Source organism: Bicyclus anynana, chromosome Z (genome assembly GCF_947172395.1).
Source record: "Bicyclus anynana chromosome Z, ilBicAnyn1.1, whole genome shotgun sequence".
NCBI lineage: Eukaryota > Metazoa > Arthropoda > Insecta > Lepidoptera > Nymphalidae > Bicyclus > Bicyclus anynana.
In genome coordinates, this window is record NC_069110.1 from 1,047,585 (window position 1) to 1,063,992 (window position 16,408).

Genomic DNA, 16,408 nt, shown 5'->3' on the forward strand with positions numbered 1-16,408 from the left:
ACACTGTATATCTAGGGTTGCAAACGATACATCGATGTTTAAAAACATCGATTCATCGTTCATAAACATCGATGTTTTAACATCGATATTGATAATGTTATCATCGATGAAACATCGTTCAACGAGAACGATGTTTTGTTAACGATAATTTTTCCACGCCATCTATCTTTATATAAAAAAATCATTGGCTACGAAAAATAAGATGGGATTGAAGAAATAAATAAGTAGTACTAGTAGTAGAAATTCAGTCTAGTGGTATTTAACAAAGGAATTATCCTGAGTATGATCCCTGTAAACAATAGAAAATCATTTTTGTCTTTTTTTGTTTTTGCTGAAATAATGTTGCTACTATGTCCAACGTTTTAATGTAAGTAGATTCACTTCTTCTCCTTGGTGTATATATTCTTTGGTTAGCAGAATAACATACCCTAATATTAATTTACTCATTCGCATTCTTATGTTGTCTGTGACGCCTAGCACGAATTGTTGCAAAGTTTAAAACAATGACAATCCTAAAAACATCGATGTATCGTTCATAAACATCGATGTATTTAACATCGATGTTTCAATTTTAAAAATATCGATGTTTTAATATCGATGTTTATTATGAGCGATGTTGCATCCCTATGTATATCAGTCTTCGTCTGTTGAAGGTAACGGCTCGTTTTTGATGAATAATTCATTAACTGGGATCAGAAATAACTTTCTACCTATGGTGTAAATGATAAATCTATAATAAAATCATTAATCCGGCGAATTTTCTGACAGATGCTAATGTCACTTTGTAAAATAATGATACCATATTTATTGTCATAGTGATGTCCTGTTCTCTATAGATAAATTATAGTGCATCAGTTCATTCACTCTCAAAGAGGAATTTTGAACAGAAATTTCTATCATAACACTTTGTGACAGACGGTTGAAAGAAAAATTGTGTAAATTATGTATTTGACCAATTCTTACCTATTTGCCCTAGTCTCTGAGAGTACCACTACTTCTGATTTGAAAATTTAGAGTAATGAAATTTATAATAATCTAAGAATAAAATACTTACTGTATACCATACTCTCACCCAACAGCTACCCTAACATACCCTACTCAACCCTACCCCTACCCTAAGTAAGTACCCTATTCTATGTCCTTCTCCTGGTTCTAAGCTACCTCTCCACCAATTGTCAGCCAAATCGGTCCAGCCGTTCTTGAGTTTTAAATATTGTAACAAACCCGACTTCCGAATTTAATTATATGGATAATAACATTATATAGGGGAAAGATTTGATTGTTTGCTTGTTTGTATTGAATAAACAATAACAATGACAAATGGTTGACTCTGTCATTGTCGAAAAACTACAATTTCAAACAAATATCTAGCGTTTGATGATGAAAATAAAGATGTAGAAAAAGCAGAGACGGAAAAAATAATGATAAATTTATGACTCTAATATCGGAACCCCGAAGATCAACGACGGTGCATACTGTTTTATACTGAGCAGGGACTGTGTTGATATCGGAACTGCTGTAATATTTCTTTACATTTTATCTTTCATTTTAAAATATCTAATTTAAACTTATGTCATATTAAATGACATTGGGTTATTACAATTTCAAATAGGATTTAAAAATTAAATTTAAAATAAATCCTAATTCCATGTAATTCAAAACATTAATATGATTTATATTAAATTTTGCTTTCAGTTTCAGGCGTTGCTAGTCATTAATAACATAACGTGAAAAATCTGATCTATTAATTAAAAGCATTCATTTAATTTTATTTGTCTCAGATATTAGTCAAATTAAATAAGGTCTTAGAATAATTTTATTTTCATCACTGTGACTCAAAATAGGTTTTACGTTTATTATTAAGCCATAGACTGAGAAATTTCTTAATAAATAACAGATGTAACTGTTATTTATTAAAATTATTTACTAATTTTGTTCAGAACATATTGAGTGAATCATGTTCGTTCACTTTGTCACATCACTATTTTTGATTCAATAAAAAATGGTATCACTGGAAACTTCAAAAGAGATCGCAGAATTCATTATTCGACATAGTGTGGTATCTATATTATATTATTATCTCATTAATCTGTGGCAGTAATTTTCTTATTTATCTGTGGTAGTAACTCTTTGTAGATAAAATTCCAGATCTATATATTTTGGTGGACCTATTTAGATTTCCATGTGATTCGAATTAGAATTAGTAATAGAAAAGTTGACAAATTCAAAACCACATCACATTCTGAAACTAAAGTAAAATGTAGTTGTGTGATTTAATTTTAATTGTTATCTGTCACAATAGACTACCATTGGAGGCCTAAAAATTTTGTTTTTTTCCAATTCCTATGCTATTAATTATTCAGAGTTTATATTCAAGTTAATGTAAAGCGTCAGGATGGCCTGTTCGACAACAGAGATGCAGGACAGGATGAAATTGTATAAATTCACGAAGATTTTGACTTTGAAAGTGGCACAGATTGTTGTACAAAGTAGACAAGGAAAAAAAATAGGACATAATATTATTAAAGGTAGCGACGAGGGCCGGCCGGGGTCACCGCATACTCTGCAGTGGGTAAGGAATTTTCGTTGTTTTGTAGTGATACCAAAAAGATGAGTAAATATACTTTTATTTAGCTAGTTACCACCCCAGTATATGTCATCATAATCATAATCAACATATATTCGGCTCACTGCTGAGCTTGAGTCTCCTCTCAGAATGAGAGGTGTTAGGCCAATAGTATAACCACGCTGGCTCAATGCAGATTGGCAGACTTTACACACGCAGAGAATTAAGAAAATTCTCTGGTATGCAGGTTTCCTTGTGATGTTTTTCCTTCACCGATTGAGACTCGAGATATTTAATTAGTTGGATGTGCGGACCAGATTTGAAACCACACCCTAAGGAATCAGAGGAAGAATAGATAATGTTGGAACTGATGACTTACGGCCAGTTTCTTCATCGTAAGTAACAGTCAAAGTAACGTGATAAAGCAAAAGTAAAGGTCTTAATCATGGAAAAATAAAGTCTTCTTTACTACTTACTACTTTTACTGTTACTTTAGCTTTACATGAAGAAACTGGCTGTAAATATGTTTTCTGTTGCATACAATGCATAGGCCAAAAATCTCTACTGAAAATTTCTTCAAAGAATAAAAAGCTGTAGAATTGGCCAGGAATTGAACCAAGACCTCATAATCTGAAGTCACATTGACGAACCACTAGATAAATGAAAAATAGACGAGAATATGAAGCTGTACTTCCTAAAAAAATCTAATCAACTTTCAAAAAGGAGGAGGACACTTTGGAAGTTGTATAGTAAATTTTTACATCTAAGTTAGCCTGCTACTAACTTCATAGGCATGCATCCTTAATATCTGATGACATTGCAGTTAAAATCCTACAACTAAGAGATTACATTTCTGACAGGTTGTGTTTGACCTACCAACTGACCAACCGATTTTAAGCTCAAATTATTTTCACTAATTTATGTATGAATCTATAAACTCAAAAAACTACTGAACCAATATATAGTCTATAGCTTATCCCCGTATTCCCATGGGAATGGGAACAACACCAGTTGAACCATGAAGTTTTGCTAGTTAAACATAGTTCAATCAAACAATGCATTCTAGTAACAAATTCCTCAATATCATTAAGATTGGTTTAAGTTTATGGTACATACATAAAAGTTTTGTGGATAGTTAGACATTAAGTATGTGGATTATGTTGAATCATCACAATAATATTTGCAATGTTTTTTTTTTCAGTTCAATCTATCTATACCTGATGTGCCAGAAGTAAACACTGATACAAAGAGAGTTTTAAATGGCGAAGTTTTAGAAGCTCTTAGCAATGTTCTTTGTATTGAAATAGTGCTTCGGACAAATGACGGTGATGAGATGGTTCTAGAAGTGTGGACTGTTAGGCTCACACAGAATAACTCTTGTGAAAGCATTGCTTCAATTTCAAATATTTACTATCGTATGAGCATCATGTTGAAATCTACTCTGAGCATATCAAGGATAACCCCAGCATATAAACTTTCAAGATTACAAAATCGAGAATCATATCAGATATCTTATAAAATATATGGAGGTCTACCAGAGCTCAATTTTTTAGGTGAGTACCTGTTTAGAACTGTCTGGTGTAATTGTGCATAATTTCCTCTGTAGCTGTGAGGTTTTCCAGCATAAGATTATTTAAATTATAGTGTGCAGAATCTAGTCAGGGATCAGTATAGTAGTTTTGTTTTTCTTGTACGGCCAATCAGCGATCAATCGTAGAACTACAAGCAAGTGAGTTATTGTCATGCGGAGGCCTCTGTGCCAGACCTTATTGAATCCCAGTTGGATGTTCTAGAAAGCTGAAGCACAATATTCACTATGTGCTAGGGATTTTCAAATCTTATGGCACACTCAATGGACTTGTTCTATTGTGGGGTGATGCTATGTGAAGCTAAATTGGTGAGGAGGAATCAGGCTATTCTCATTTGGAATTAGGGTTCATTCCAGATGAGTTTTCGCTAATAACGATAAAGAATAATTTTGACAAGGTTGGTAATAAGCTTGTGGGCCTATAAAATTTGAAATTATGCAGTGGTTTCCCCGCTTTGTGAACCATCAGTATTTGGGACACATTCTATATTCTCGGAAAATATATCTCTACCTATTGAATGGTATTCTCTGAATATATACCATTCAATAGGTAGGATAGGCAAACTAATGTCTTCTTGGGTAGCTTTACTAGGGACTTCTTGTAATTAAGTCAAACCCAAGTGCTGTCTGTTCCTTAGATATTTAATTAGTCATGCTATATATAATATATAGATACATCTTGACTTCCTATCTAAACTTATAAATTGACACTTTCCATACATACAGAAATATTATAACAGATTTTATCAAAATAACATAAGCAATTTTATCAATGAGAATGATTTTTTCCACTATCCTTATAATATGCCTCCATAGCTCTAGAGGTCATGGGATTGGTTGAAGATTTTACCAAGTTAATACTACATTTTTTTATCCTTTACAAGTTAGCCCTTCACTACAATCTCACCTAATGGTAAGTGATGATGTAATCTAAGATGGAAGCGGGCTAACTTGTTTTTAGGAGGAGGATGAAAAACCACACCCCTATCGGTTTTTACACGGCATCATGCTGGAAAGCTAAATCACTTGGCGGTACGTCTTTGTCGGTAGAGTGGTAACTAGCCACGGCCGAAGCATCCCACCAGCCAAAACTACCTACCAACTCTAGCTCATATTAATTTATCATTTTTAATGAATTTCAGGAGAGAATCACAAAAGTATAAAAGTCAGCGAAGTCCATACCCCAATAGGGAATATACAGATAGAAGTGGCATATCGTACGAAAATGAATATTCTGCCAGAAGATCACAAGCCTATGGAGAAGAATGTGTTGCAGACCAGTGGTAACATCATGATAAAAAGTGATCATTTCCCCAAAGAAAGTCCAAGGTATGCACATTTTAATATTTTTGACATATGTAAATATAGTGTATATTTTAATATTTTTAACATAAGTAAATAAGTTTATAGATTAATATTGTTTATATTAAATTTGATATAAGTCAACTACCCTATTCCATATAAATTGTTGTTTATGATAATGACATAGTAACAACATTGTTTGAAATCATTTGCAGGAGAAATCTGAATGAAAAGAGGGAACTGGATTTGTCAAAGCCATTGACAGCCGGAGCGTTTGTAGACACCATTAAGATCCAAGAGCTCCATGACGCGCTGAGTCAGCAGATCCCGCCCGAGCCCCCCATGGCGTGGCTCCTAGCCGAGAAGGACAAGATGGAAAAAGTTTGTATACAATGATTTATTCTCTGCATTATCATCATCATCATCATCATTTCTCCGTGGCGCAGTGGTATGCGCGGTGGATTTACAAGACGGAGGTCCTGGGTTCAATCCCCGGCTGAGCCGATTGGTTTTCTTAATCGGTTCAGGTCTGGCTGGTGAGAGGCTTCGACCGTACCGGTACCACAAAGACCGTCTTTGCCGGTACCACAGGTAAAGACGTACCGCCAAGCGATTTAGCGTACCAGTACGATGTCGTGTAGAAACAGAAAGGGGTGTGGATTTTCATCCTCCTAACAGGTTAGCCTGCTTCTAGCTTCTATCTTAGATTGCATCATCACTTACCATCAGGAGAGATGGTAGGCAAGGGCTAACTTGTAAAGAATAAAAAAAGCTTTACTATCCCCGAGTGCTACAGGCTATATTTTGTCACGGTATAACTAAGGGAACGGGCCAGTACAATATATAAAACAAAGTTGAAAATATACTCTTATATATTTAGATATTCATTGCTCAGTAATGCTTTGTTATAAAAATCATCAAAATGTTTGTTGGCGAATAATTATTATGTTAAAGAGTTATTATAGTAGATTATGAAACTGTTGCATAATAGGCTGCATGAGATTCGATGAAGTAGATGTAGAGTATGAAACAGTACGTAACTTGCTATTTAAATACTCATGTCTCTATTGTGCAACTGTTTCTTAATCGACTATTATAATTCAGTTTAAAGCTTCATGTCATTTGCTCTGTTCTGTCTACAACTATTTGAAATGTAGCTAGCGCAACTTACCATGTTAGTTAGGTGAATAAGCAAAGTGCTAACGGTTTGCTTGCGTATCATTCAATTTAGATAACTAAAAATATATGGAAATTGTAAATTAATTGTAAAACATATTAATTGTCGATATCAACTCATATTTGGCTCACTGCTGAGCTTGAGCCTCCTCTCAGAATGAGAGGGGTTAGACCAATACTCCACCTTGCTGGCCCAATGCGGATAGGCAGACCTCATACACACAGAGAATCTTTGTAGTTGTTTATTACTATAGGATTGAATTGAGACAAAATGGTTTAATATCCTTATTCTTATTTTAGTTTATTGTACTCGTATTATTTTACATTAATACAATTATTTAATAACTGAATATTTTATGAATAAATTAGAGTTATTTAATAATATGTACTTAGATACATCCATTCGAATTCCGAGCCACGTCCTTTGCTAGTTCTGCTTTGCGATTCATTGAGCTATGTCACTTTGTAAAGATTTGTGACATTTGATTTTGATACTCCGAGCACAGCTTGCTAAATCGCCCACTGAGTGACTGCATCTTATATCTGTTGAGATTAGTAGTGGTTGTTTTTGGTGTTTTTAGATTAGTCACAACCTAATATTAAAAATAAAAAAAAACCCAAATGTCGTACCGTTTTTGAATTATGACTTAAAGAATCTAAAAATTTCTAAATGTTTTTCTGTCCTAAGACCAAATGCAAATTTATTTAAAAAAATGGCCTGTGCTAGTTAATAAGCTATGAATAAATAAAGAGTTATTTAATATGTAAATATGATGTTGTCAATATGCCTATCTTAGATACAGCCATTCGAATTCCGAGCCACGCCCTTTGCTAGTTTTGCTTTGCGACTCTTTGAGCTATGTCACTTTGTAAAGATCTCCGCACATCTGATTTCGATACTCCGAGCACTGCTTGCTGAATGGCCCGCTGAGTGACTGCAATTAGTAGAGGTTGTTTTTGGTGTTTTTAGATTAGAAACAACCTAATATTAATACTAAAAAAACACAATTGTCGTACCGTTTTTGAATCATGACTTGAAGAATCTAAAATTTTTTAAATGTTTATCAGTATCTAAATGCAAATTTATTTTAAAAATAACCCATGTTTGTTAATAAGCTATGAATAAATCAGAATTATTTAATATGTACTTATATACATCCATTCGAATTCCGAGCCACGCCCTTTGCTAGTTCTGCTTTGCGACTCATTGAGCTATGTCACTTTGTAAAGATCTCCGCACATCTGATTTTCAATACTCCGAGCACTGCTTGCTGAATTACCCGCTGAGTGACTGCATCTTATATCTATAAGTATATCTGTTGAAATTAGTAAACGAGATGTTTATATAAATATCGGGACAGGATGGCTATTTTTATCAAATTTGTCCAATAAAGTCAAAGTCAAACAAACATCCATGGTTTTTTTTACATATTACTCGTACAATGTTTTGCACCTCACAGTCATTTATAGTTCGTTTTGATTCCAAGATTTTTTAACATTTATATAATCAATCATTAACACTATATAGTAAGACTTTTCTATAAGCTTGCGTTTAAGCCTTTGAATTTATTGAGAGTCATGTGGCAGGTCAATCAAGGATGATCCTTGATAGAATTACTATTTTTTTTGTAACCAAGCACATAGTTTTCACAACAATAGGTTCCAATATTTTTGTTCAACACTGTCGATATTTTTCGAATACTAGATCCAGTGGCGTGCTCTTGATAGATGCATAAACACAATGAAAACCCTGAGGATTCCTTACGAACCTGTATAGAGCATACCCTAGTAAAAACCTTGTGCACGCCACTGACTAGAGCTCAGAGTTGTGAGGGCAGAAACTCCAACTGTCAACTGAGTTCCTGGCCACTCTTTGCAAATCGCGGCTTCTCGGACGTGTTACTGGCAACTCGAAATAAATAACGCCTACATATGTAATATTTACGTTTTCAGAAAATGAAGCTATTATCACTGGACGACCCAAACGAGGCGAGCACTAGTGAGCAGGCGTGCTACTCCACTGCATCCAGCCTAGCCATCGATGTGCCCAAACCCAACGACGCCAGCAAATACACCAGCCTTATGGTGAGTCCTGGGTATATTACATGCTGGGTTCGAGGATTTGAATTGAGGTACCTAGTGACTCTTATGAGACTTTAATCCACACTTAGGTCACTTCTTGATCACTTTTGTTTCACTTCTTTGTCACTTGGTATTGCTCCAAAAATAGATTTCTCCGAACGGCCTGAAAAGTACGCTCGCCCCTTAGCGCTGGTTGTGAATCGTTTTTCTGACACCAAGCGGAGGTCAAGATCTGGCTCTTCTTCGCCAGCTCCTCCTCCGATTAAGAAGTGGAATAAAGTCTCACACGAGTCACCAGATGCCTAATTCCACATCCTCGAACCCGAGTTCGTAACAAACATTAGTAACATTTACTTTAAAAAAATAACTTTTCTAAATTATCTTACACTGAAGACATACTAGGTGTATGAGAAAACTGCATTGGCGTTGCGCAACTTCTAAATATTACCCGATTATGGTGATATAGGCACTGTGCATAAACGGTATCAAGAATTCGAGTAAATTCAACTGAAAATCAAAAATTAACAATCGATCATCCCCTTTTTTATTTTCTAATATACATGGTACCAATTTAGAAATATACCCTATCCAATAAAAAAAGAGATTCGCGCTTAGGACAATATTCATGATGCATTTTTACATTATAAACAATTGATGGCATATATTGGCGATTGGTATTCAGAAATGTTGTTTTCCTAAAGGAATTCCCGTTTGCGGAGGGCAGCCCCATCGCCGAGTTGGCAAACTTCTACCGCGAGTGCATGCAGGCGCGCTCGGCGAGCGGCGGCGAGGCGTGGGCCAGCGCGCCCGTGGACCGCGCGGCGATGGCGGCGCAGCTGCGCTCGTGCGAGGAGGCCGTGCCGGAGTTCGACAGCCTCGTGGCGGCGCTGTGCGGGGACGGCGAGCCCGACGACCGCTGACACTGCGCCGTTGCTCGGTACCAGTGAAGTAGGTACTAACTTTTCGGGGTCACCGTCATTGTCAGCACCACCAAGCTGCTCCAATGCGGATTGGCGGGTCACGCTGGAAACGCTTCTTACTTTATACCAAGCTCAGGTTCGTTAGTGCATGGTGTACTGCTCTCATTTATGGGATACATCAGGCAAATACCAGCTTGCTGCTCTGGACTCGGTGGATCACCGTGCTAGAAGGCTCATCGGTAATGAGGCGTTAACTAATGCAAAATTGCAATCATTGGAGCATCGACGAAAAGTTGCCTGCCCGTCGGTGTTCTACAGGATTTATTTCGCAGAGCGCGCCCAGGAACTTTCGATCTAGTTCCCTCTTCACCTTTTTACCGTAGAATTGCCAGGCATCGCAGAGGTCAGCATCCATAGGTAGTTGTCAAGCATGTTTGTAGCCACGCGATCGCCTATACAGGGTGCTTTTGAGTATTTCCCATAACTTCATGGTATTAACGAAATTATATTATTACTTATAGGAACCAAACTGCATAACTAATATTTTATTAACCACAAAAAAAAACAGAAAAAAAATAAAAAAATAAGGGGTAGGGGTAGGGTAGGAATAGGGTAGGGGTAGGGTAGGAGTAAGATAGGGGTAGTTTAGGGGTAGCTTAAGTCTTACCCAGTCTTACCCCTAGGTAAGGTAGAGGTAGGGTAGGGATAGTTGAAATTCTACATCGAGCTTCACGCGAACGAAGTCGCGGGCGTCCGCTAGTCTATAATATATAAAAATAAATGGCTAAATGTGTTGCTAAGCGCAAACCTCAAGAACTGCTGAACCGATTTGGCTAATTCTTTTTTTAGAAAATTCGTTGAAGTACGACGATGGTTATTACGAAGAGTTTGTTTAGGGAAGGGGTAGGGTAAGGGTAGGGTAGAGGTAGATTAGGGTTAGGGTAGAGGAAGGGTAGGGGTTGGCTAGGGGTAGAGTAGGGGTAGGAGTAGGGTAGGGTAAGGGAAGAGTAGGGGTAGGAGTAGGGTAGGGTAGGGGTAGGGAAGAAGTGCATACATCAAAGCGAAGCTTGACCGGGTCTGCTAGTTAAAAAATAAAAAGGGTGATAATGATAAATTCACTGCCGATCAATATCAGTCGTTAATAATAGTGACCGGGACTATAGTTTCACGTGCTCTCCGAAGCACGGGGATAACACCACCAACTTCCCAACTCCGCGTTTGAATATTTTTTAGAAGAAAGAAAAACAAAAAAAAGGAGTGGAAACAGGACAAATATGTAAAAAATATTTATTTTCTACATATTTGTCATACATACCTTTGTTGAAATTCGCCGTGGCTCTTTTAGATCGCGCTTTACTTAAGCTATTGTTATACATGCTCATTTCAAGCACGAAAGCATGCTACTATTGATCAGTTGCTACTTATTAGCATGTGTATTGCAACATTGCTAATAAGAATAAGTATCGTGTTAGACAGGGAGAGAGGTAGCTGAAGAGAATACAGAATAGCAATGCTGATCGACTAGCATACTCAATAAGCAAACCTGTTCAGACGCGCTAAAAGCACGCCCCCTTCCACCCGCGCAGCAAGTAGCATGCTCATAAATCGCACGACTGTTGATTCTTGAGCAAGCTCGAAATAAGCATGCTCATCATTAGCAATGTTGCGTTACACATGCTAATGAATAGCAACTGCTCAATAGTAGCATGTTTTCGTGCTTGAAAAGAGCATGTGTAACAGTAGCTTTACTCTTTTTGTTTAGATGTATTCGGCTGTTACCGGTAGCGCAAGAAGAGTCAAAGGTTCTTGTTTTGTTCATACGCACGCCGCCGCCGCAACGAAACCACGTCGATTACGTTTCTTATGTACACAAAAATAGCATTTCGTAGATGTTTGACGAACGAACTTTATTTTAGTGTCTGTGTGTGTGAAACATTTTTACCTGGCATTTCCAACATGTTCACATATAGTGCAGTGAAGTGTTTATGAAAGGATGACGTTACACTGAAAACATCTGCCGCGCTACGATAAATATCGTGTAGATAAGTCGACCAATTGCGGTCGAAAAATAGAAGATTTGCGGAGAAGTAGCATCTCTTCATCATCCCAATACAACAAAAGAATAAGCTGTAAGTCCGGTTTGCCGCTATTGGTCGATTTATCTTTACGAGGTATTGTGGTGCGTATGTTAAGCCCACTGAAAGTCAGATCTTGCGTTCCATCTTCCACCTGTGTGAAGATGATGAGATGCCAGTTAAAGTAAATGAACATTCGAAAAGAGTTCACACCCGAGTTTTTAAATAGCATTTGTAAATAAAATATGCATGTACCTACTGTACTGTACTTTAAATTATTATTTAAATAATATAAAATTGAGATTATATTTAATTTATGTGTGCCAATATTAAAAGTTTAGTGTGCTTTTTATATTGTATATATAATGATTATTATTAGTTAAATGAATTGTCACAAAGAATTAAGACCGTCGTACATCTGACGAGGGGCACCTAAAGGCCATTAGGTACTGTCAAACTAATTATCACATATCGTCATCGGGAAATCGCACACATGTTATATTATAATAGTCATTAAAAATATGTAGGGCAAGGTTGCCTTTAAGAATGTGCTCTAGACTATACGACAAGTAAAACTTTTTTCAAAATAAAACAATACATAAAAGAGGAACTTCAAAAATAGTAGCAGTTAATAGCGCCATCTCTCGTATCAGATTTGTTTTACTTCACAAGCTCCTACTAGTTAGTTCACAACTATGCCGTTAAAAGACTAAACGAATTCCATATAATACCATCACATTGCCGTGTATACAACTTAGAACGACTTTAGGCAACCATTCCCTACATATGGCCAATAATATTGAAACTATTATTTTCAATCAGTAACTTGCAAAATTCAACAAGAATAGCATATTTTATCGAAAGTTAGACGCCAGTTGAAAGTTTAATAAAGTCAGATAAAATAAATATAAGTTTCTTACAGAATTTTCTTGTACACCTGATAATAGAGTTTGACAGTGACATATTAGTACGATACATTTTTGTGTATAGTCCTTGGACTGACTGCACACTGGGCTCTTAATATTTTTATAAGTACTCTAAAGGAATCCTATATCGGGCTACTAAATTAGTAGCCACTGCCATATGCACGGTCAGTGTTAAACCTTTTCGCCTTACGCTGGTTAACCGCACGCGCGCAATTACATTGTCAATATAATTTATCTGAAATGTAATTATTATGTATTTAATGTTGAAGTCAACATCACATCTACATCCTTAGAATAAAATGACGAAGTTTGCGTATGCTTTATATCAGACAAATGAGTAAATACTGCGATAATAAGACATATTATTGCCGCGATAACACTAACGACATGGTTCGAAAATCATGCAACTTTACTCCACTTTACTGACAATATTATTGTGCGCGTGCGGAAAACCTATTTGATGATGCCATGGTAGATGTTTGCCTTTCTACGACTAGATTAGTTTTACTTGGCACATCAACATATTCAAATAATGCCCGTTGTAATAGAGCCTATGAAGATGTGACGCTACACTTCGTTCATTCATATACACCACAGAATGAAGTGAATGTGTTGACGCCTCAAGTTTAAGTAATCTTGTTATGCGCCTGGTTTGCGCTAATATTATGTTGTGTAAAGAAATAAAATACTGATAAAGCCAATAAAATTGTTATATATGATTATTATATAGTATAGTACTTATATTATGCAACTGTTATCTGTAATGATAAACGAAATATTTAGGCGTAGAAAGTTTTTAATCACGCGCTATTTATTAAGGTTATATGTAATTTTTTACTAAATATATTTATTATATAGACGTTGTCCGCGTCCTATATACTTTGCGCGGAAGTTCGTTTCTCTATGTCTCCGATTACAATGAAGTTGTTACGAAGTTATTCTGTTTTTGTGTAACGTTACGAGTACATTGGCAACATTACTTGTTGTAGAAGTTTCGGAGGTTACCCTGAAATATTCAGGTTACTGAGCAAATAGACCGACTGATGAAAAAATGTTTATTTTCTTTATTTTTTTTTATAATTATATTTAAAGAAACTAAAACTTAAATTCGGTTATAAATATTACTTATTATATGCATGTAAATTTAGATATCAAAGCCGGACTGAGTAGAAATGATCAGCCTGACTATAGTTCCCATGCACCGTGCTCACCAACCGTGGCATCGGCTTGGGCATACACTACGATACGACTCACCATTTAATCGGTTTCGCAATTTTTGATGATATTTAGAAATCATTATTTTAGGAAATGCATAACATTTTTAAAAATTTAGTTTTTTAAATAATGACCTCTATTGTACTTAATCACTGTTAATAAAACAAATCATATATTAAATTGGATTAGATGACCAAGTCTAATGCAAATCAAAATGAATTTGTTATGTACTATTTATTACGTTCAATGTTATTCTACTAACTGCTTACTTTGAGTAGTTGTCATAATCTGGTAAACTTATTTTCATCATCTCTTATTTTAATCAATTTATTTATTTATTAGGTTTATTTACAATTACTTACACTAACTTAAATAATATACGAGGGGAGGTCAAAAAGTTCGCGCAGTGGAGGGGTTGGTGAGGGTAGGTTTTCCGATTAGTTGGAGGGGAATGGGAATATTGGTCATATTGTAAAAAAAATATGGCAAATATTCTTAAAAAAAAATGAAAGCCTAAGCCTTCCTAACTGAATCTGAAAACTGTATTAGAATTTAGGAAGAATATATTGAAAATGAAAAATAGTTGGTTTGGTTTAAATCTCCTTCCTGGGTCATTGCACGAACTTTTTGACCTCCCCTCGTTTGCATGGAAATTTTAAAAAAGATGATTAAAAGATGGTGGTGAATTTTAACGGTGTTATGAACGTCTATTGTATAATATGAGATTAAATATTTTGACCGTTTCTGGGTTTCTTAATCCGGGAGTCAAGTTACATTGACACTGTTTATAACTGTTTGTACTATTTACATTATGAGGCTATTTAAAAAGCAGGGACTTGCGCTTTGATAGATACATAAAAGACTAGAGGGCGTAACTTATAGTTAATTCAAAATGTTTATTATTTAGTATATTATATTTATATACCGATATTATTATAATAATAACAATTGCTTAGAAAAGTTGGTACTACTGCTGAATTTTTTCTTCTTTCTAGCGTGGTCCCACTATATGGGGTCCGCTTTCCGTCATATTATGGCCCACTTTGCCTGATTTCTTAAGTTTGTTGGCTCTCAAGTCGACGTTTCAATTCACGTTAGCGTTCTGTGAGAGAGCCAATGTTCCAGGTGGCAAAGTGGGTTTTTGATACTAACGTCTTAGACCGCGCACATACCTTCCCCGGTAGCCCGTAGCGACGACCGCGCGTCGTTTTGTAGCGACGCCCTAACCATGAACGTACCATTTCTTGTTGTTCTCTCCATTGTTGATGTGGTGGTTGTACAAATACATATATGTGCGGAGCGACTGCCGTCTGACCTCCGCACTGTACTAGTCGTCTGAACCTCGTTTTTTGAGTGAGGTTGACTTTAGACCGCTAAGGTGTTGGTGCGGCCTAGGTACTACCGCATGTATTTTAAAATATATATATTTGCGATATAAGATGGCCGTTATTGACCTATAAACACAACAGTATTTTAAAATAATATCTTCTCGTATCATTAATTAGAGTCACTTGTAGCAGCGTTACGTTCACAATTTATATACACACGTCAAAACAGCCTTCTTATTGAGTCATCGTAGTGTGCAAAATCACATTATTTCAAATAAACACATATTATTATTTTACTGTACCATTATTTAATAAATAGTTGTTAACATTATTAACAGGGACGATCGTAGCTTACGGGTGATCGCACATTATCGCACGCCTCATTTTGCATTTAAAGGCCTCTTAAGTACATAAATGTTTAAGCACATTATATAAACGGTTTACCTATACGTGATTAATATCAGCAACGCGCTGTGACATCCGATAATTTGATATTACATTCAAAGTATTACTACCTAGAATGTAATATCAAATGAGAGGTGAGTATCAAATGCCCTCATTGGCAATTCATGCATTCGCGAACAAACTAAATGCGACCATTTTGCGATTCCATAATTATGATTAAGAAACTAAGATGGGTTATTAGATTATATCATCTTATCTTTTTTATTGTAAGGAATACTTAAAAAATACTTATTACGCATGATTAAAATTAAACTATTTAAACAATACGATTAAATTATTCCGATTACAATATGGTCCCTTTCAGAGACCACGTGCAGGGACCACTGAGAATAAATGCTTGGAACGTATCCTAACATCGTACAATTTTATACTAACTACTAATTAGTATTCTATATTCAACGCAAAAACCAAAATCATCTATATTTGGATAGGAACCTACAAGGAGGTTTTTGGTTTTTGTCAGATTGCAACAAAAAAAAATCATGGGGTGCGTGCTGCAAAGTGCGATTGCCTTAATATATACATAACATTAGGAATTGTTTTTGAAATATTGTATTTATTGGCCTTTGTATTAAAATATGGCGGTTGACATCGTATGCTATTTGTTTTGGATATAAATATATATACAGGCTATACGTGTTTTATTTTACATACGACAGCTCCAAAAGTTTTATATTATTTGCGGGACTGCGCAATATTATTGGAAACCATAGAGGCAATCAGTCTAATATAAACGCAAGAGTTTTATAGGTATGATTATATCAT

The 16,408-nt window shown here is 35.7% G+C and overlaps 1 protein-coding gene across 2 annotated transcripts; it reads left to right on the forward strand.

Moving 5' to 3' along the window:
• The first annotated feature begins 2,078 nt into the window (after positions 1–2,078).
• On the forward strand, positions 2,079–16,274 carry LOC112050435 (autophagy-related protein 13 homolog). Of its 2 annotated transcripts, none has more exons than XM_024088709.2 (7): positions 2,079–2,572; positions 3,768–4,119; positions 5,297–5,483; positions 5,672–5,837; positions 8,586–8,717; positions 9,416–9,666; positions 11,397–16,274. In XM_024088709.2, exons 1-6 carry the CDS (start codon positions 2,396–2,398, stop codon positions 9,632–9,634), a joined length of 1,233 nt encoding a protein of 410 aa, XP_023944477.1. In that variant the 5' UTR covers positions 2,079–2,395; the 3' UTR covers positions 9,635–9,666; positions 11,397–16,274. The 2 variants fall into 2 exon arrangements, with proteins under 2 accessions (XP_023944477.1, XP_023944475.1); XM_024088707.2 differs by having other exon boundaries at positions 2,080–2,572; positions 9,416–9,662.
• The last annotated feature ends 134 nt before the right edge of the window (positions 16,275–16,408 follow it).